The 22,667-nt window shown below is 41.5% G+C and overlaps 1 protein-coding gene across 1 annotated transcript in view; it reads left to right on the forward strand.

Moving 5' to 3' along the window:
• WIF1 (Wnt inhibitory factor 1) overlaps positions 1-22,392 on the forward strand; it is a 42,224-nt gene extending 19,832 nt beyond the window's left edge. Inside the window, exons 3-10 of the mRNA XM_088522921.1 lie at positions 3,120-3,228; positions 8,338-8,478; positions 12,477-12,572; positions 14,626-14,721; positions 15,920-16,015; positions 19,414-19,509; positions 20,302-20,397; positions 22,271-22,392. Coding sequence (XP_088379047.1) covers positions 3,120-3,228; positions 8,338-8,478; positions 12,477-12,572; positions 14,626-14,721; positions 15,920-16,015; positions 19,414-19,509; positions 20,302-20,397; positions 22,271-22,392 — 852 coding nt within the window. The remainder of the gene's footprint in view (positions 1-3,119; positions 3,229-8,337; positions 8,479-12,476; positions 12,573-14,625; positions 14,722-15,919; positions 16,016-19,413; positions 19,510-20,301; positions 20,398-22,270) is intronic.
• Positions 22,393-22,667: the final 275 nt, after the last annotated feature.

A 22,667-nucleotide genomic window follows, 5' to 3' on the forward strand; every position in this document is an offset into this window, starting at 1 on the left:
TCATAGCAATTCCCACTTTCTCCATCGCATCCCATAACACCTTTCTTGTAAGATTTTACCTTCAATACCAATTTTTGCCCAGGTCATACACTGGCTTTCAAAAAAAAAAAAAGCGGGGGGGGTGCAGGGACAAGAGAGCTTTTTTAATGGAAAAGGGATTATAGATTACATTTTTTCCTCATTATCTCTTGACAATATCTGAGGAAATTCATTCACACTACTAGGTCACTCACAATGACCATTTACAGCATTAATTGTGAGCAATATTAAATTATCTAGATTTTAATAGATTTTAATTGCACAGCCCTATCTCATCAATTAACCATCAAGACTAAATTTCATGCTAGGCTGAAGCCTAGTAAATATTTGTTGAGAGTGTGTTGTTTGCTTTTCAGTCATGCTGATTAATGCAAGCTAATTGGCAATCAACTCAACAGCAGGACAATGCTGGAGACTAGATGTAGAAACTGTGTCAAGAGAGATTGCCTCCAAACAGATAGGATTTGTGGCAGCCAAATCTTGTTTCAGACTCAGGTTGGAGGAGTCAAACCACTCTCCTGCTCTGTACAGCCACTCTAGACTGTGATTTTTGTATGTTATTTTTAAATCAAAATTTAACCATCTCACTCCAGCACACACGATTTAAAAAACAGTTTAAAAACTTTGAAATCATCATCATCTACTGGAGGTGTTTCAGGACTTCCTAGATAATACCATTGTAAAAAGTTTAGCTTTTGCAAGCTAAACAAATACATGAGTATTTGCACATAAGTAGTGAGAGGAGGCACCTTGCCTCAAAGGAAAACTTGTTGCTTGTGCAGTATCTCTTGCCACTTTTTGAATGTGAACTAACTCCAGGCTCTGACATGTTATTCCTGTGCATCTGCTGTGATTAAACTAATTTCTTCCTTGAAAGACTGTAAGTAACGTCGATTCTTTTTCCCTTGGTGAACTTCCCTTTTGTCTTTGTGCTTAGATGTCACTGATTCTCCAGAAGTTGGAATTCCAGTTCCTTTCCTATCAGTCAAGACTCTGACTCACAAACTGACCTGCTACAGTAGCATTCCTGGGCAACCTGCTCTCGTTGACCCTGCTTGAACAGGGATGTTGGAGTAGATGATCTCCAGACGTCCCTTCCAATCCCAACTATTCTGTGATTTTGTGACCACTAGAATGGAAATATGGGAGTGGAGCTGTTTGGTTTAGTTAACAATTACTGTTTACCAGAATAGTAAGAACATAATGTTTTAATAATATAAGCCATTATGACCTGGTTTAGATATGAGCAAACATCAAAGCTAACAATGAGAAACAGACAGTACAGCATCAACTTTGTTATTGTAGTATTCTATAGATGTTGTAGAGAGCCTATAACTATCTTTCTGATCCTAAGAATTATTTGAAAACAAAAATGTTCACAATCTAATACTTTACGGCTTGTTTTCATATTTTGGCATGGTATGTTACATTGAAAAAAATCTTTAATTAAAAGCAACTTTCTGAATATTACCACAGACTTCAGTTTTGACTGCTTCTCATGTCCCCTCTCTTTGCCGCATGTGTTTAAGCCTCCCTGAACTTCCATCACTTCCTGCCCTACTTGTTCTCCTGCAAGTCTTTCTCTGAGATCTCCTTGTGAAGACACAGTCTGTGTGTGTTGTAGCCCCTCAAAGCTTCCTGAATACTGATGGGGTCTTTTTGCCATCTCCAAACACTACACAGACAGGACGTGCTGCCAAGGCTGATCAGGACTTTCATAACAACCTTTCTACACAGCTCGCAAGAGCTTTGCAAGAAGGAAATGAGTGAAGCCGTCACTGGTCTCCATGTCCGTCTCCTGTGTCTCTATATCCATCTTCTTACCACGTAGCTGAGAAACTTACATTATTTTTTCTCTTTGGAGTGCTTTAAAAGGAGGATAGTCACTTCCTACTACTACCAATTATGCTATTAGCTTGATTGATAGGGATCTATGCTGTGAATCTAAAGGACGTACCCATGTTTGACAGGATAGAATTCATATCATTTTGAATGTTTCTTTTAATAGAAGAATACTTTTAAAATTATTTTTAAACACAGTTTTAAACACTGATTTTAAGAAGTGCCAAATTATTGGCTTGTGGAGTTTGCAAGAAACATAGTACCTTGTGCAGGGGTATTACAGGAGATAAAAGTCAGTCTTCTGACTAAGGACATTGACTGCCATCTTGTAGAAATTAATTGACTGCCATTTAGTGGTCCAAAGTTCTTGTCAAATTTTGGTTTAAATCTCTTTACTTCCCTACCCTAGCTACAAAGCAGGTACAAACAATACTGTCTAATTCCACTGAGCGGTTGAGTGAGAACACATTTTTGCCGATGTTCTTCAGGTACTTTCCTGCAAGCAGCATATAAAAATACATGTAAGGAAATTCATCATCCCTTATATGTTTCATGGTAAATGAGAAGTCAGATCTTAGGGAAATAATTAATTATTTCCACCATCTTTCAGCATCTACAATTGTGCCTTAGGGAATACAGTCTCCATTACTGCAGCAGAAGCCCTGGGTAACTTCTTGCTAAGAAGCATGCATCTCAAGTGCAAAATAGTCTATACATCTATACTGAAGACATCTAGCACTAGACAATAAGAAGCCAACTTTGCGTCATGTATGAAGAAATATTGATCAGATTGAACATCCTCAAGCCAGTTTTAAGCTGTACTGGTTGGGCAGGCCAGTTGTCCAGGCTCACTAGTCAGTTTGGTGAGATTTCTGCCCCCAAAACCATCTTCAAGAATTAGCCAGTTGTTGATACAGGTCTCTGCAGTCCACTATATAAAAGGTGTGGCTTGTCAACGTCTTCCCTGTATAACATAAGGTCACTGCATGCAAGCCATTTCTTTGCTGTTATGCTGCACCCAGTTTATTGTGTGGTCATTGGCAATCTCTCAATTATGAGAATGAAAATTAAATGAAAATTGCATTTAGCTAAAGATGCGCTCAGGGGAATAATATAAACAAATCCAGCAAATGGCATAAGGACTAAAAGTGCAGTATTTCTCTACTATAATTTAGGTAATACAGAGTTCAGTGAATACAATTAAAATATATATTGATTTCTCATGTATTTTGTCATAGGCTGAGTACTTCTATGAGTTCCTGTCCTTGCGCTCTTTGGATAAAGGCATAATGGCTGATCCGACTATAAATATCCCTCTGCTTGGAACAGTTCCCCACAAAGCATCAGGTCTGTACTGTCGATAATATAAATTGTGTTCTTGTAAAAAATATTCCCCTGCAAATAAAATCTAAATGTTTTATTATGAATTGCACTCTTTATTATTAAAGAAATGCTTGCTATGCTGCTTGATATTGAGTAGTTTATTAATGCCTGACTACAGCAGCATATTTTGTCTGAGCCAAGTCACATGAAGCTTTTATATGCTTGAGATAAAGCAGCAGAAATTTATCCCAAAATGTTAAAATTCATGAATTTGAAACTTTATTGTTACTTGAGCTGTGCAACTTTTAGACCACACAATATTTGAATGCTGTAAGGAATTGTTATTAAATTATACTCTTTGTTAGAGACTGCTGATCATGAGCATTATACTTCCAGCTGGGGTCTGATGCTCTCATCAGGCTTTCAGCTCTGAGACATGTGTTCTCATTTAGGGTATTACCATTTACCACCTTTCCTTCAGTTGTGCATTAGCCATCCTATAAGTTGAAGCTTACAGGTCTGAGTAAATCCTGACTCAAGGCTGACATGAGTGCTCCAGAGCCACCACAGTGCAGGTAAGCTGGGTTAGTTGCAGCAACTGTTCCGAGAGGTTTTCTAGTCTACTTGATTTTGCCCTGCAGTGGATGAGTAACAGTCTACATGATCTGCTTCAGAGATAGTATGTGGGAGTGCTAGCCTCTGACAGAAGGATGGAAACAAACATCTGGATGTTGGCAGTGTCTTAATGTATAGTTTCATGACTAGCTTTAGCCAGCCTAAGGTTGTCTTGGTAAAAAATGGGAAAGAGCTGAGAAATGGAACAAGAGCATGATGCAGCTGTCAGTGGATCAAAGTGGAGCACTAGCATACAAGTTTACATCTTTGACTAATCTTGTTTTTGTCTTCTCCTTTTTAAGTATAAACTCTGAATGCTTGTATTTCGTATCGTCCCCTTTCAGCTTGTTTTGGGGTAGTATTGGAGTGATGTTGCAGCACGGCTTTTTGCTGTGGCACCTGGAATTTAGTGTAAGTGCTGTGTATGGAGTAAGTGGAAATAACAGAAATAAAGGATTTGGGTGAAAAGAACAACAATACTTGTACCATAATTGCTATAATTTAATTTACTGCAAGCCAGTACCTTTTGAAATAAAGAAAATTACTCTAAAAGTAGCAAAAAAGGCACAAAGGCAGAATTCTTATTAAGCAAAGTTCTTGTCATATATCTCATCTTCTTTATATGTAGGTAAGTTCCACACTCAACATTCTATATTCATAATCTATTCTCCTTTTTTGTTTGATTTTTTTTTTTCAAATCTTCAGAAAAGATAGATCAAAATGTTCCCTCCTGACTCTGCTTAGGAAGCATATGATCTACAACTGCAGGGATGACAGAGATGACATCTCCTAGCTTCAGCAAAATTTCTGTTATCTGTCATGATGGGAGGTCTGATCAAAAGCAAAATGGACCAACCCTGTCAGTAGCATTGCTAGTTGAGACCCACAACTAGCATGGCTCTGTCCATAGTGTTTCCTTATGCTGAGCATGTGCTGTGCACTAGTGTACTCAGTATACAGTAAGCAGTGTTTAAGTTTGGCATTATAATGTACCTGGTGTTTAACAGCAATTGGCAATCAGCACACGTACCGTATTTGAGGCACTTACTGAATTTGACAGTGAACCGCTAGTGTGATGATCTGTTTTATGATGACTTCTAGCTGACCTTAATTAACTAAGTAGCCTTAGATAAATCCATTCTATAAAAGTAGTGAATTGCTACCTTGTAGTTATTTTCACAATTTATCTGTTCACAATCTGTTTCGACAATCATGTCCAATTTGGTCTGTATCTATTGATTATTTTTCGACGCATAGGCATGTCAGAGGAAAAAAAGTCATAAGTTTGTATTTAATAACAAATCAATAAGCTATTTCTTGAAAAAGCATTTTAGCTCAAAAAGGTTACACTAAGACAAGGGAAAATAAATGGAAAAACAGCTGTATTATTAGACATAAGAATAGCAGGAAACAAGAATGAAGATTGTGATTAGATCGTGATCTTATTTAGTTAGTTCATCCAAGTGCTACATGAAATTTTAGCAAGATCACTCCTATTGGCTTCAGTGGACTTTTAAAGCTTCAATGGGGCTCCAGCCCCACTGTCTCCAGCAGCTTTGGCAGGTTGTTCCGCTGCCGCCTCCTGCATGAAAATCTGCCTCCTGTCCTTGGAGTCTGCCTGGCTGGAGTCAGCTTCATCTGCTGGGACCTCATGCTTGTACTGATGGAGAAAACAAATGGTCAATCACTGCTGTCAGCCCTATCCATGCCAGTCATGATTTTAAACTTCTATCCTTCAAAGCTAAGGAGTTCACTTAAGTTTTCTCTAGGCTGGAAAGTCCTAGCCAACTCAACTGCTCCTCATTGGACACAACCTTGTTGCCCTCCACCTTTTAAAATCCAGTATATCTTTCCTGAGATGAGGAATCAAATTGTCTTTGAATTTAAATTAGATCTAATTTACTTAGGTTCCTTTGGCTCCTTTGAAAATCCTACACCCAAATTCCAGGATTGCTGTCTGATTCCATACTTGGAGCATTATTCATGTTGCACCTATGCATGTAATAAAATATAAATATGTGATTGGAAGGCTCAGGGTGCCTCTCAGTGTGAGCTTTGAGAGCTGACAAGTACTTAGCTTATCCAAAAAAGGATATTTGAGAAGAATCTTGATTATAGTGTGTAGATAACTGCCCAGGGAGAAAGATTGCTGGCTCATTTCACAAGGGAAGGCCTACTAATATCCAGTGGTTCAGACTAAAGTCAGTAAGTTCAAAACTAGGTCAGGCATTTTCAACAGTGATTCCAGACCAACTCTTGGTCCCAACATGTCTATACTCAAAGGAAATGTAGCGGCCTGTGACCAAAAAATAAATGGTCCCCTCAGTGCTCAGTGGCCAGTCTCATGTTGGTGCCAAGATAACACCAAGCAAGTTGGCATGTCCCCACAGCAGCAGAGCCCACATGGAGGCTCAGGTCCATACTGTGCCAGGGCAACACAGGGCTCAAGCCAAGTAGCCCTTCTGCTTGTAGGGGATTCTAGTGAATCCCTGTGGTCTGCAACTGAGAGAAAAGGCCTAAGCTCCCAGACAAAAGAGATTAAAGTGTCATCCTCCACAACCCAGTACAGCGTTCAAACCACCAGCTAAAATTGCATTAGAAGTCACTGGATTTATGTAGATTCCTTTTAAAATTGGTTAAGTTTTTCTCACATCTGCTAGAGCTGTCTACTTGCAGGCCTGGACGTGTTCCAGAGGATACAGAAATCTAAACGCTCTAGAGGGACAGTTCTACATCCTGGTGACTTGAGGCCATAGGCAGCAGCTGAAAACCCTGAACTGTGGATTCCCCCTTGCCTAATTTCAGCCAGCAATGGGCAAATGTAAACTGCATCCTGAATCTGGGAAAGAGGGACCAGCATGAAGCTTTGCCCCTCCACTGCCCTGCTCATCCTTCCTGCCGGCTGCGAGCGTGTGGGTGCGGGGTGCAGGGATGTGGGGTGCAGAGGACTATGCTCTGTGAGATGTGTTGAACACAGCTCAGCTTTACCCTAAGAGGTCTAGGAGATGGCCTATATTTAGCCCTAGGGAATATATTCCTGGTCTTCACCCTGCAGGCTGTCATAATTTACAGGTGAATCTCTGGAGAGATCAGAGTTTTGCTGCTGATTCCCTGAACCGCAGATGTGGCTCACAGTGCCAGCATAAATTCTGCCATCTCTTCCTCCCCATATCTGTCAGCAGCTAGATCACACACATGCTAATACAAGTGTCCTCTTAAACGATTTCCTACACTTGAGCTCGAGGAAGGTTACTACAGTTTAAGAAGTCCAGTGCATTTAAATTGGTTTTAATCCCCTGTAAGTGTTTCTTTCTTACCACACAGTTACAAGTTTTTTAATCTGTCTTCTAACTGATTGGTATAAAAGCCCCTCATTAACGAATTCACTTTATAATGAAAAATACAACAGGCCTTTCGCTCTGTAGGATGTATCAGAAGCAGAATGTGTTTTAGCAATAAATTATTATGCATTTTTTCAAGGAAACAAATAACAAAAATTGTACAATTGCATATGACTTGCAAAATTTTTTATAGCAAGCAATTTAAACCAAACCAAATGTAAGGCTGTTAGCTCAATATTTTGTTCTGAAATCTCAGGCCAACTTCAGGAAAAAAATGACTAAATGGTTACTATTAGCTGGATCTAATTTATAACGGAGCTAGGAGGAGCCAATTTTGCAGAAAAGAGATAATAGTTTCATCTGAAGATTATTTAAGATCAATTGTGACAATCATAGAGCAGCATTCCATAGCTCTGAGGTATGAGGCTTGCTTCCTCATTAAAATACTCCAGATTTACTGGCCGTAATTATTTACTTGGACTCTTTGTAGTTCAAGAGTGTTTGAATGCTTTTCCTGGAAAGCCAGTCTCCAACTATCCGTTGCACTTAACAAGTTCTGTCAGAAAGTGATGTGTCTTTTTATTCTTTTTTTAAATATTTGCACCCATGATCTTATTTAAGTGTACCATTTTGCCAGAGTTAGCTTTGATTAAATCAGTATTTTATTTGAGTGTTAACTGCAATATCCAAAATAGCAAAAAAAAAAAAAAAATCTAGTGCAATACTCTTTCAAAAATATGTGAGATCTTTTTGCAGAAGTGATGCGAGAGCCAGTAACATTTGGCCTCAGAAGTGATCGGGTCAGCTCAGGAAATTAAATGTGGACTTCCAAGTCATTTAGGTGGTATTGAAGGTTGTGTGCCTAGATAATTCCATGTAAGTAATTGCCTTGTCTGCAGGCAGGAGTTTGCCTGCCTCCAGATCGCTGTCTATGCTGTGCACTGTTGGGGTTACGTGAGCAAACGAGGCCAGGCTCATCTCTCCTGCAGTCCCAGTCCTGGAGTCTCTTATCAGTAAGGTGACCTGCTTATCTCTGTGTTACACTTCTTCATCTGTGGCTGCGCTCTGAAGTTTAAATGTAAATACTTATTAGCTATATTTTTAGTAATTCAATTAATGTTTTTATTTACATATATTATTGTTGTTGTTGTTACTATTACTATGATTCTCCTTGTAGTCGTTCAGGTTGGGTTTCCTTGCCTTGGAAAACAGGACGGAGTTGCTGCGTTTGAGGTTAATGTGATCATAATGAACTCAGAAGGCAACATAATTCTCCAGACACCGCAGAATGCCATCTTCTTCAAAACCTGTCAGCAAGGTAATGCCTAAGAGGACATGACTAAATGCCATTAGACCAGGTCGCATAACTTATGTTTTGTTCAGAATAATGGTTAGACAAGATGGAGAAAGAGTGATCATGAAATCTGTAGCAAGAGTCATGAATTTCATGCTCTTCAGCCTCTGATTGTGGATTTGCTGTTCATTGGCTATGTGATAAACCTTTTACTTAGTGTGGATTATGTCTCACTTAAGAGACTGTTGCAGGTAACTCTCCTGCTGTTCACAGCTCATTGTGCCAAGGATATTGATAGAAATTTAACAATTTAACAACAAATAAGGAGGTTATTTGAGATTTTTTGAGAAGAGTTAGCAAATAAAAAAGCAAGCTGAGACTAGGAATTTCAGAAATTGCACGTAATTTTAAGAATTGAACTTCTGAGATCCACAGAGGGGGCAGTGACTTCAATTAGTGCCTGTTAATGCCACTGTTCAGCAGTTCTTAAAAGCTCAATTTGCACATCCAAAATGAGTCCAAAAAAAAAAGCATAAATCTAAACATTTTGCAGAAGCTGCTTTCAAGTTCTCTGGAGCTCTGAATGGCAACCTGTTGATGCTGTTAGATACAACACTACATCAGCCTCAACATCAAGTGCTGCCTGCTGCTATTTGCAAAGCTTATGAGACATTTGAGTCGATGAGAGAACTCCTTTCTCCCTTACACTCATAAAAACTTTATTATTAGTGTTTTCTGTTTGATTTTACTAGAATTGTCTGGATAGTAAAGCACTTCTTTGGAAGCTGGTGGAAACTAGTCCTCAGTATTTGCAGGCATCAACCAATAAACACCCATAGGATGCACTGACAGAAGAGCAACAGAAGGACATGATGGAGTTACTGCAGTATTTACTCAGCAAGCAGGGGACCTGTTAATTTACCACTCTCTAAGCACTATGCAGTAAGACTTTTTGGATTAAACTGATACACTACAAACAACTGTAATAATTATCATTCTGAACTGAAGCTGTGGAAATGAAAAAGTAAGATCAGTGTCTAAGATAAGGCAGTTATCCCATGTTGTGTGCAGTTGCATCTGATTAACTCATGTCACGGCTGAGGTACAAAGAGTGAGATTTTTATTCTTCTCCCATTAAATCCTTGTTCCTAGTCCCGCACTTTCTTCTCTGCGCTCTTTTCTCTGAGCTAATTGGCTATAGTGCGGCTTCAAAGAGCAAGCGGCAGGAGAAGGAGCTGTTTATTCTTTGAAATCTCGCTACACCTAAAGAGCAAAGCTGTTTGTCCCCTTTGAAGCTTCACTGCTGCCAATTAGCCCAGAGAAACTGGAGGAGGGGAAGAAGAAATGGGGAGAGAAATAGGACGGAGGGGCTTAAGAGAAGCAAAATCAGATCTGGTGCATGAAGACGTGGGTCCAATGTAAACACAACACAAAAAGCTTTGTGACTTTTTGATTTTCAGTTCAAAGATACTGACTTTGGAAATAGTGTTGGGCTAACCTAATAGGGACAGTCAAGTTACAAGTCTGTGTTGTGGAAAAATGAGGCATGAACAAGAGAGATCCAAATGCAGGCTTTTGTAGCATTCCAAGAAACCATGGTTTCTGTGTTATTAGTTGTTATTATCATTGCTAGTTTTGTTGATAATAAAGTCATATTTAACAGTGTGACAGCATTGAGTGCTATGGCTACCCAAAGGATGGTTTTCCAGTCATTAGAGGTAAGCAGGAGAGGAGTTTTCACCCCTCCGATCTTTCAGCATGTACTGGGGTAACTTCCATTTCTGCACTCGATTTTATGACATGGATACTGCGACATTTTGAGCCAGGTTAAGAAAGATGAGAATGCTCCTACCGGTTGGTATTAGTTTAGTTTGCTTCCTTTGAAAGAAGTCCTTGATGGCAAGAAGCTCAGATTCCTCCTGCCGGGGCCCCAGATCATTGTTTCCAGTTATTCCTGGCCAGCCGGAAGGGGCCTCCACTAGAGGAAGTGGGGAAAACGAGGGAGCAATTTTGTGGGAAAAGAGAGTCTTTGTTGTGGCTAAGAGGTGGCCACACACACACACAAAAATATGTTTTTCTATTTTTCTGTTTGAAATGGCATGTATTTAAGCATGCATTTTCTGTAATGAATAGCAGCTCTGCATTTGTGTACAGAGAGAGAAACATTTCCAGTAAGAGTCCTAGGCTGTAGTGTTGGAACAAAATAAGACAAAAAGCATTTACCATTATTAGTACCTTTGCTAGCAGCTTTGCTTTTAGAGCAATATTTTTGCTTGGTGTATCTTTGGCTTTACATAGAAGAACATTTAAAAATTTCTCCCTTTCCCCTTGTCCCTTTCCTGCTTGTTGGACAGTTCCACACAACATCCACTGCTGATAATGTCAGATTTTCTTCCCTTTTCTTTACTATTGGGTTGTCCTTTGAATGTCACTGGACAGAGGTATATTGTGTGAGTGGGGCAGGAACAGAATACTGCTCCTAGCTTTGATGGTTAACACATTTTCCTGTGGCTCTAATCAGCTTTTAGTTAAATTTTCAAAAATTAAATTTTGTAGATAAACCTAGCTAATAGGTAGATTTACCTGGCTCAAATATTAGAAGAGAGGAGTATAATTCAGGATCTGTTTTAAATTTGGGGGTTTATTTTCCTTTGTAGCTACAGTCAGGAGTTACAATTTCAAATATCTCTGTGGGCTGCAGGCAACTCTATCCACCTGAATTTATAGACATCCTAATGCTCCTTGCCACTATAAATGCATGCACGTAAAGGTCCTAACTGTTTGAATCTGAACTCAGTTATTATTTGAGTAGGAACTGGAGTGAATCAGTAGTACAGCTTCACTGCCTAAGCATGGTAGATGCCAGCAGTTGTGTTAAAAGTAGGTGACAAGTCAATAGGGAAATATTAAGGGTACCACTGGGAGGTGTTGCATATGTTTACTGCACTATCATGCCAAAAGGGGCAGGGAAAGATGTGATGCCACCCTTTTAGTCAACAGCCTTTTTGTAGGTGACCTTTCAGTTTGGGTTAAAATGGTTGTAACAAGATTGCTCTCTCAGGCTCAACCTCAGAGGTGTTTGAACCTTGTTGTACAGAGAGTCACAGAGGGTCAGAAAAGATGCCACATAGGTGGACTTGTCTTCCTCGAAACGCATCCAGCAGAGACCATCATGCCTCCTCTGTTGAAGCTACCTTGTGCCCCTGGTATCCAGTCACGGGTACAATGTGCACTTGGTTCAGCGGGAGCAGGCAGCCTTCCGTGCATTCCTCCTTATCTGTGAGAGAACTGGGAAGATATTTTTGAGTAATTGCTTTTCTACCCTGCAGTCATGTTTTCATGGGCTTCCATAGGGTTCCAATTTGTTCTGCCTCTTGTTTGACTGTCTCTTAACTTTTTGAGGCTGCTGATGATACCCAGATGTATTTCTTGTCCTTCTGTAGTCCAGCCAGTGTTGCCAAGTGCTTTAACCAGTGTTTAATCGATAGCTGAGATGTGAATAAGAGTTGGGTGATGATACAGGTTCACTGTGCAGGAATGCTTTTATCCTGTTTTCTTCCTTCCTCAAAGCGACTATTTAATTCGAATGCAAATTTCGTCACTTTGTCACCTCCATAGTCATGGACGTATTAATTAATAATATGCAAACCGCAGTGCAGTTTACTTAAGGCTGCACAAAATGCAGGTCCTGTGTTGGGTACTGGTTCATTCCTGAGTGGGACTGGAAATGATAGATTAGGCAGAGGATCCGCTTCATAGCTGAGCAGTGGTGTACACACTCTATTAGCAAATCTGTCGTGTTTATCTGAACACGCAATCAAACCTGTATTTGTAGATTAACAAAAGAAGACATTGATTTCTCTTGAGGAGTTCTTAGCTGAGCTTTCATTTCTGCCAGCATTTACCTGCCTGCCAGTGAATATCTTTGCTGTTGTATCAAAGGAATATATTGATCCTACTGAAAACTGAGTGGCAGTGAAGTATGCAATATCCAACTAAGATTATCATTATATTTTATGAAGCGGAATGTCCAGGCGGATGCAGAAATGGAGGATTTTGCAATGAGAGACATGTCTGTGAATGTCCAGATGGATTTTATGGACCCCACTGTGAGAAAGGTAATTTAAAACAAAATCTTCACAACAGTTTTCTTTACATAATTATAACAAAAGCGTTAACTCCTGCAATGTAACCTCTTCTAAAAATGGGAATGGTCTATGCTGAAGATTCTGTGTATTTCAAATCCTCACAACAGAATTAATGCTATGGTCCATTATCTAATGAATCCTCAGTTGCTTACAAGGAAAATGTTTTCTCTCTAAGGGACTGTTTTTAGCAAAAATTGGCACAATAGTTAAGGGATACTCAGTCACGGAGACTTCATCTGGCAAAAAGATTAAGTAGAATTTTGCTGCTAATGAAGACTAGCTGGAAAATGAAGCACAGAACTTTTTTACACAGCATTTGTTTATTTGAAGATAAGATGTAATTTGGATGCAGAATGATAAAGATGGGAGGCATGAGGGAAACAGTCTCTCTTTTCCTCCCATTAATAAATAGCAGCCAAAAAAATATTTCTGGAAGGGAGGGACCTGCAAATTAGTGTCAATTGGTGAGGGAAATAGCTCTTCTTCTTGGTGGTGGCCAGTGACAGGACAAGGGGTAATGGGTATAAATTAAAATACAGGAAGTTCCACATCCATGTGAGGAAGAATTTCTTTCCTGTGAGGGTGACAGGGCCCTGGAACAGGCTGCCCAGAGAGGTTGTGGAGTCTCCTTCTCTGGAGATCTTCCAAACCCGCCTGGATGCCACCCTGTGCCACGTGCTCTGGGTGTCCCTGCTGGTTGGACTAGGTCACAGAATCACAGAATGCTTAAGGTTGGAAGGGACCTCTAGAGACCATCTAGTCCAACCCCCCTGCTCCAGCAGGGACACCTAGAGCACGTGGCACAGGGTGGCATCCGGGCAGATATGGAAGCTCTCCAGAGAAGGAGATCTCTAGAAGAGAGATCTTAGAGATCCTAGAAGAGATCTCCTTCAGAGAATATGATCTCTAGAGGTCCCTTCCAACCTCAACCATTCTGGGATTGTGTGTGATTCTTCTTATGTTCCTTCCTTCAACCTCCTTCTGTGGGAGACTTTCCCCAGGGTGACCCAAGTTGGAGTGAAGCAGCCCCCAGGACCTCCTTAGTCCTGTGTCACTCAGCTCACAGACGCTTGGGCAACGTGTAAAATGTTCAGTCCCAAGGGCAGGGACCACTTGCGGCCTGGAGGCCGGTGACGCAGCACAGTTTACATGTGTGTGTTTAAACTCTTTAACCTCCAAAGCAGAGGCCTCCCGGAGCCGCGGACCGTGCCTGGGCACTCTCTGGGAGCACGCCCGCTGGCTAGGACAGAAGCCGTGCCAGGAAGGGCACTGATAATTTCACAGGCTGGACAAGTCCCTACCCCTGCTCGGTCCTGCGCCAGGCCCTGTTTAGCTCTGTGGTGCGGCCTCAGCTGCACTGCACATACTAATTGTGGCCAACCACGGAGGAAAGGCCGTCCCCGCCAGGCCTCCCTGGAGAGGACTTGTGGAGTGGCCGCAACGGCAGTGAAGTCTGTATAGAGGCTTTAAAAATGTTTGGGAGGGAGGGAACATCCAGGGCAATTACCCACCAAACCAGGCCATGCAGGAGGCGGAGATGAGGGGAAGGGTTCGTTGCAAAGACCCCCTGGGAGCCCCACTAAGTTACTGACCCCTCTGAGCACGAATCCCTCTTACAGGCAGAACAGAGACACAACCTGGGGCACAGAATTCCCATCATGGGGAGGACTGGGGTAGCGGCTACTCCAAATTTTCAGAGGATGCTGGGGAGTCCAGATGGTGCTGAGGAGTCTCAGTGGGCAGCTTGCTGTCCGCAGCTCAGCATTAAACTGTGAAAGGGATGGTTTTTGCTTGCAATGGAATCAGATTTAAACTCAATCTTCACTTTTTTAGCAGTGCTGTATGCAGACAGGTGTCATGCAGAAATACGGTTGATTTAGCTCACTAGCGGAGTGAACTCCTTCCAAAGTTGACTTGTTACAGCAGAAGGAGAAGGGGCACAAGGAAACTGCATTGTGGCCTTACATGGTGACTTGCTCTCTGTCCTCGCAGCGACGTGATTTCCTCCCTTGCTTCTCCTTAGCTCTGTGCGCTCCTCGCTGCATGAACGGGGGGCTCTGCATTACACCTGGCTTGTGCATCTGCCCGCCTGGATTCTACGGCATCAACTGTGACAAAGGTAACGCGGGGTGGAACCAGCCAGGAGCAGTAGTAAGAGCATCAGGAATTGCAGCACATCACAGATACTGCTGAGGGAAGGGTAGTTTACACTACACAGATACCCCTCAGGGAAGAGTAGTTTATATACTCACTATAGTGTTGATCCGGTGTTGATCCATCAAAATCTGTAAGATTCACCACAAAACTCACTGGTCCATGAAGTAAAGTATCTGAATTTGAACTTGTGTTTCCTGGAGTAAAATCCATTAGTTTGATCAGTATGGACACTTAGAAAATAAGTCATCCGTTCATTTTTTGTTGCTGCATTGTGACTTGGGGATAAAAAGGAACAATTAGCTCTTCAGAACAGTTATTTGGAGCAGTCCAGATATGCATACATAAAAAAAAAAAAAGTTTGTTACATATCAGTACAGCTGGCAGAGAGGAGTGCAGGACATCACAGTGTGTTTACTATTGCAGAGCCAAACGAAGGATCGAGCAAATTAAAAGGCCCTGGTGGGCTGTAAGCCAAAATAATGCCTTACTTTTTCGGCCTTTAGCTAGGTTTGCACAGAATGTTATCATCAAAGTCCTTCTGCCTTGTACCTCATCATCGACGAGACCTTCGTTGCATCTGAAAAACATTTTAAGAGTACACTGTAACGAAATGTGCCCAATATCTTGAAGGATGTTGGACTATAAGATTAATATGAACTCCGGATGTTTGGTGTAAAGTCATGCCTAATGCAATTAAAGTAATTTAGCAGGTCAGAGATACAGCATTTGTCCCTATGTCACCATATAACAGAAACTTGTAGAAATCTTTCTAGTCTAAATCTGAAACCTGTCAGAGTCCTCTTTAAGTTTCATTCAGTTAGTGAAGTGCCCACCTGTAACTGCCAGTCCTTTTACCACACTCGAGTTCAATAGCAGTAATGACTTGATTTTCAAGCATTTAACATGAGGGACTGGTAGAGATATAACACAAAACCCGTGCTTGGGGCCTCATTGCTGTATTGTTCATTCCTTTCTGTCCCTTTTTATTGACTTGTGCTTGTGCCAGCAAAAAGCACTGTATCAGAAAAACTGTGTTTCAGTTTTCCTTTGTAAACCAGATGAAAACATGCTCAGTGTCAGGATGAATAGCAGAAAACATTAAGGGCAAGTCACAGTGAGTTCACGAGTGATTTAGTTTATTCCTATTTTATTTGTTTTAGCCAACTGTACAACAACCTGTTTCAATGGAGGAACGTGTTTCTATCTGGGAAAATGCATTTGTCCTTCAGGATTTGAAGGAGACCAATGTGAAATCAGTGAGTAATCATCTCTGTGTGTCAACCCTTTCACTTACATCAAACGCTGCTGTTTACATCCCCTGAAAGATAAAGTGTGACCAGCTTCTGCTAGGCTCACAGTGAAGGTCTCAAGTGGCACGTTGGGGTCCCCAAGGGAGTGAGAAGCCTCAGTGCTCTCAATGAGATTTGTGTTGAAAAGCTTTGACTTGTCACTAGACCATCCCACCTCCTTCCATGTTTTATTTTTACTAGCAACTGGGCTTGGAAATAGCCTTTGAGCTGTAAGCATGCAAGCAATACAGATGTGCTGTTGTGCCCAGTCCTTGTAAACAAGATATTTTTGGAAGTTATGGCAATGAACGTTTGTGTTCAGAACATGAGATTTGATCCCTGAAAAGGCTACTAGAAACTGGGAGTGGAAGGGTTTGGCATCAGAAGGTGACTGAACCTTAAGAGCTGAGAGCTTTCACTTAATGTATTAAGTTGCATTCACATGGCAACTTGAAAATCCATATCACAAACATCAAAAGACTTGCTATTTTAAGAAGTTTAGCATCAAAGCGATTCAAAATATTTTAGCTCATGGTTGATCTAAGTGTTCTCTGTAAAGCTGGGGATAGAGTTAAGGCCATGCTGGAGCAGAACTGGGAGGTCAGCTGTCAAGTACTTGATGTCACTAAAATAAGAGTTTTCTCACAGCTCTGTTAAATTGGATTAATTCTATAGTTCCCAGCACTTGAATGGCGTACGAGCATTTCAGTTTTGAGAACATGAACCCAGGGTGTTCTTTCTGCTCTTAAAGCTTCTAACAGACAGCTGTGCACGGACCTTCCCCACGTTTCTGCTGTAAATCATGTCACTGACTTTCTGAAGAGTGTTCACAGGAGCAAGGAGCTCAAAATTTGGCCTCTTATACACAGGAGTTGACTTCTTGGTATGCATCAGCAGAACTGTTAGGCTCCTCTCACAGCTAAGAAATTTATATTAACAAATAGTAATTCACACATGGAAATTAATGGGCTGTTAGCTGAGAGAGGACAGTAAACAAAAAGCTGTGCAAAGAAGAGCTCAAACCCCATAGGACCTGCATGTTGCACAGTAGTTATGCATAGACGTTAGCGAATGTTTCACCGTATGCCCATCCATTACAAAACATCTTGGAATTCTTTTTAACCTAATCTAAATTTTAGTTAGACAAGCAGAAAAGCTTTAGTGATATTAAATCAATAATAATGGCTCTTTCACATAAATTCAGACCAGATGTAGGCAAATTCAACAGTGTGGATTTCCACTATATTTGCCTTTGCTAATATCAAATTCAAATTTGACACTTTGTCATAACCTCATTTCTTTCTTTATCTTCCCAAAAGTCTACTTGGTTGGTACATTTCAGATGATGAAGAAGGTTTTATTCAAAGTCCACGGAGTACATATTTTATGCCAGTGACACTTTTTGTGAAGTATCCTTAGACCTAATATTATAGGGCATATGATTAAGAGTATCCCATTTAATTGGCCTATTCCAAGGACCCTTAAGTTCTTTGCTTAGTACAGGTGCAACTGACTTTTGGCTTTTGGCAAAGGTTTAGTTGTACAGGAAAATTAAATTAATTGGAATGCAGTCAGTAAACAAGTTCCTGGAAAAAAAAAAAAAAAGAAAAAGAGAAAATTCAGAATTAGAGTTTTCTAAGAGCTAAATTTGGAATCCGTTGATGAGGAGGCTGTGCACTTGCCCAGGCTTTTGTAAAGCTGGGACAACAAGGCTTAGAGCGTGATTGATGGCTGCTAAACACCTCTGGGCACTGCACCAGCACCAGCACAGAGGAAGGCTGCAGAAAAAGCTAGATGAGGCTTATAAACGTCAGAGGAGAAACAACATTTATTCTGGTTTCTTAGATCCAGGGCCAGCTACATTCAGGCTTGGGGGTCTTGAAATAACAAGAGGAGAAAACCTCTTCAATAGGCAGAAATCCATCTTCAGAAAACTACAAAGTATTTTTAAATGTTGTTTAAAGTATTTGAGAGCTTGAGTAATAGTTGAATCACTCTCTATGACTCCTGGGAAATGTACTGAAGTCAGTTTACAACACTAACAAGCATTCATAGTCTCCCTTTTTTTCTTTTTCTAACTATAGTTGTGCGTTGTCTCTAATTAGTGTTTCAGTTTGAGTCTGGAGAGTTTTATTTTGCTTTTGATTCCTCCTCTTTTTGTTACCAACTGTTCTGTTGCTTTTTTCCCTTTCTTGGTTAATCACATGGAGCATTATTAGCCTTTCCTCCAGTCAGTGCAAATATGTTAGTCCCAAGTTAATAGAGCCGTGCTGAGCCAAGTGCTCGTTTAATGCAACTCTGGAAGTCTGTGTGCACCCTTGACCCGAACTCTCCAGGCTTGCTTGAAGAACTAGCAAAATTCCTGGATTTCCTTAGCATGGCTCTTGTCAATAATTAATTGCTTCAGATGCAAATGGGTGCGGATCAGAGGACCTAGCTGTTCCCTGCCCAGAGGCTTCTGCAGGGAGACTTTGGGTTTGCAGAAGCTTGTTCCTGGGCTATGAAAACAGAGACAGGTGAAAGCGTGATTAGTTAAAAGACGTAGACAAGTTCCAGACAGGGAGTAGGGGACTGACAGGTCTCTAGGTCTGAGGGAGCCTGAACGTGGGTGTCCTCCGTGGCCAGCGAGCCAGGGCCAGGCTCCACAGCAGTGTGGTCACACAGAGCTTCTTCCTCCAGCAAAGTGTGAGAGAAAGCCATTTCGAGGCCAAAAGGAGAAGCCTTGAAACATGTCTGACAGGTCTAATTACAGCTACCAAGGATGCTCTGTGCTTTACAGGCAGAAAAGGAGAGCATGTTTCTTAATAGGCCCTTAGTTTCCAAGCAGTGGTGTGGAACAGTCCTGGGTGTGCCTTCGACGGCATTGTGGTGCACCAGAGCCCTCTATTACAAGCTGGCAGGCCCAGGCGGGCTGGTTATTTTCTGCAAATAGCCACCATACTGGTCAGTTCTGAGCTTCCCTTGCTTAAAAACCTCTCTCATGGCACCATGTCCTCTTCTGCTTGTGCTTTATGGATATGGGTGCCACTTTTTTGCAAACAGTAAGAAGAAAATCTGTAGTTTGCTGCTTCCCTCAAGAAGGGTGAGGAGCCTGAGGCAAGCATGTTGGGTGGCACAAGGGGTCCTTCAAAGTCCTAATGGCACAAATACAGGCAAAAGCTATGGGCACCCAGCATTGGCAATTCTCTTTCCGTGCAGGATGCAGGTCAGTCTTGGAAACATAGCCCTACCAGCATGTCCTCCTGCGCGACACATCTTGCCCCACCACCAGATGAGTGTTTCAGGTACAAGGTAGACTTTGAGCACAACTGTCACCAGTACCCACAGGGGATTAAGGCTATTGTTTTCATGCTTCCTATTTCCAGGTAAATGCCATCAGCCTTGTCGAAATGGAGGTAAATGTACTGGTAAGAATAAATGCAAGTGCTCCAAAGGCTACCAGGGAGACCTTTGCTCCAAGCGTAAGTACCAAAACCATCCAGCCAGCAAGCTCACGCATACGAGCATCAAGTTCACCTATGCAAGCATCAAGCTCATGTATACGAGCATGAAGCTCACGTATATGAGCATGAGGCTCGTATGCAGTATCTTGTACATGACATCAGCACTAGCTGCTTGGTGTCAAGGCACTGCAAGTTAATTGGTTTCCTGGACGTACTGCATAGACAGACTTAAAAGAGTTATGAAGTATGGAAATGTTTTTATTATTATTATTTTTTATCAAAGGCCTCCCCACAAACTTTTCTGTGCTACAAGTTTCTTTAAAGGACTGATGTGGTACGACCCTGTGCCATGTGCTCTGGGTGTCCCTGCTTTAGCAGGAGAGTTGGACTATATGATCTCTAGGGTCTCTTCCAACCTCAACCATCCTGTGATTTTGTGATGTGTCTGTATAATAACAGCAAATGATGCTAGATAGCTACTGCGCAGCACAGCAACATGTTGCAGCGTTAAAGCACTGCAGGAGCCTTTTGCCTTGCTTGCATGGGGCAGTGTGGTCTGTGTTGTCCCCTTGTCTATCCTGGTGGGTGCTGAGCACTGTTGCTTAATGTGCCGCTCTTTGCAACGCGGAGCCAGACACTTCAGCTTCAGGAGCCTGCACGGACTCAGTTTCAAATCACAGGTTTACTGCAAAAGCCCCAGGCAGTGCCAAGACCAACAGTATTAGAAGGAAGAGCAGGGAAAGTAAATGCCGAAGTCAGTTGCTGGATGCAAAGTCACCAAGTCACACTCACCCTCTCGCTTTGTTACAGCTGTCTGCGAGCCAGGCTGCGGGTCGTACGGCACCTGCGTGGAGCCTAACAAATGCCAGTGCAAAGAGGGCTGGCACGGGAGGCACTGCAACAAAAGTAAGTGAGAAATAACCCCTGAGAATCCACATCAAAAAGCCTTACACAGCAGGGACTGGGTAGAAGTGACTGCTTCAAAAGCCCTTCTGCAATCAGTAGTGATAAAACACTCATTTTTTTTTCTACTTCATAAGTAAAGTGATAAAGCTAACATTTTTATATTCCATAATTTTAACTATATTCCATAATTTAACTACTTAGAAAAAAATAAATAAAATCATTTGACCAAAATCAGCCTTCCTATTTATAGTAGAAAATCTAGATTCTTCTACCCACGAGATTTCTAGAAGCCATTGTGTATACTCCACCCATGGTGTTGAGCTGATTTAAAGCCATTCAATAATCCCTGCTACTATCAGTTGGCTTTAAAATATTTGATAGGTATTTTTATATATAAAACTCTTTCAGTTTACAAAACTGATTAAACTTAGGAAAAAATGGGGAAAACCTGAAAGATTATAAAAAATACGTGCTTAGCAGCTTTCAGATTTTCTCCTCCTCTTTCCTATCCACACCGCATAGAGTACAAAATATGTTGTCCTGCAGTAAAGCTAAATTCCTTAAAATGAATTTGTGCTTTCAATTTGTGATCCTTATGACATCTAGCTACAGTGAAGCAACTGATCATATCAGCTATTAATGTTTATCTTAAACACTGTTGGCTGATTACTCATATTGAATATATTAAGTGGCAATGATAAAAAACTTGCAAAAATCTGGAGCTATAAAATGCACCAGTTAGTCAAAAGAAATGTGTATTTTACAATGCTGCATCAAATGAATAATCATTTTTGTTAAATACTGTTGAGGCCTGTGACTAGTATCGCATTAAAATGTATCAGAGTAAATATAGTAGTTGCATAAAAAATGTGTAGCATCTAACTAAAATAGATGATGCAGTGAAAATTTGATTTGAGGAATCTTCTTTTTTTCCTGTTGGCCAGCGGAACAGTGTAATTACATATGTCATTTGCCAAAGGACAAATAATGTTGACGTAAGTTATAGTTAGAAAAAAAGTACATGGAAATCAGTATGAGCTTCAACTCCATCTTCCCATAATACACTTTTTATTCTTGTAATATTTTTATTATAAACAGCTTAGATAGCAAGTGAAAGAACAGATGCTATGAGTGAATGTCCCCAAAGAAATAATTATCTGTGCAATAGAAGCAAAACACAGAGTGTGACTGCCATATTATGAGGATTTTAAAGTCGAACACTGTTGTCAGCATCAAGGTTTTGAAGCCTTTATTACGTGGATTAAAAGTTTATGTACAGTCCTGCCGTGCTTAGCACTGCAAGAAACTGAGAATGGGCCGTTTGGGTAAAACTCACAGTTATGTGAAGTGCCTACATAGGAGTTAAGTTGCACATACAGCTCTGTGTGTGGCACTGCAGTTCCCACTTTTCACTTAACCCTGAATATCTCCTGAACTTTGGAGCAGATTTGCAGTCGGTTTCAGAGACCTGCTTCATTGTCCTTGTGGCAGGAATTCAGCAGTCTGTTTTTAACCATAAACCTCAAGACTTAGAAGAACCTGAAACATCCACGTTTGCCTGAAATTGGAAAATCTTGCCAAATTTCCAGAAAAGGAGACCAGTGCTCTAGAAAGACGTGAAATGATGAGCTGGGCAAACGAAACCGTAGATTATCACATAATGCTCTGGATTCCATTCTTATTGCTCATCTTGGATTTTCAAGAGCAAAGCAGCTCTGCTAAGCCTCTTTGGGGCTCATTCGCGCCAAGCCCGTCCCAGTTTCTTTGCTCGAAGCGGGGAGGGAGGGCACAGGGACCGTTTCCCCTCGCGCAGTCAGTGGGGAGCAGGGCCTCTGCAGCCTCTGCAGCTCCTTTCCCCTGGCTCTGTTTGCAGGGTATGGAGGCGGCCTGGCGAGCGCCCCGCGGCCGGGCAGCCCCAAGCAGCGGCAGCTCACGCCTTCCCCGAAGCGGGCCGAGGAGAGGCGCCCCCCGCCCGACTCCAACTATGTGTGGTGACCGCGGCGTCGCGTTGCGCCACACGCTGCGTGAGGCGCCGCCCGCCTCACGCACCTCGGACGGTTAAAACGCTCTAGCTACCAGTGACGATACCCGCCTGGGGTTGTCACGGCTTCCTCGTGAACCACTGAGCTGATACTTACTCTTTCTCTTAAATTTTATAAATACTTCTATAGCATGGTTGTGTAGGCTGCTTCTTTCAGTGCTTTGGGTGGTGTTTTGTACTGTATTTCACTTTTGTTTAAATTTCTTTTTTTTTTAATTATATAGCTGCA

The sequence above is a fragment of the Tinamus guttatus genome, unplaced genomic scaffold (genome assembly GCF_059628265.1).
Source record: "Tinamus guttatus ecotype Peru unplaced genomic scaffold, ASM5962826v1 Tinamus_guttatus_pri_ptg000171l, whole genome shotgun sequence".
NCBI classification, from domain to species: Eukaryota; Metazoa; Chordata; class Aves; order Tinamiformes; family Tinamidae; genus Tinamus; species Tinamus guttatus.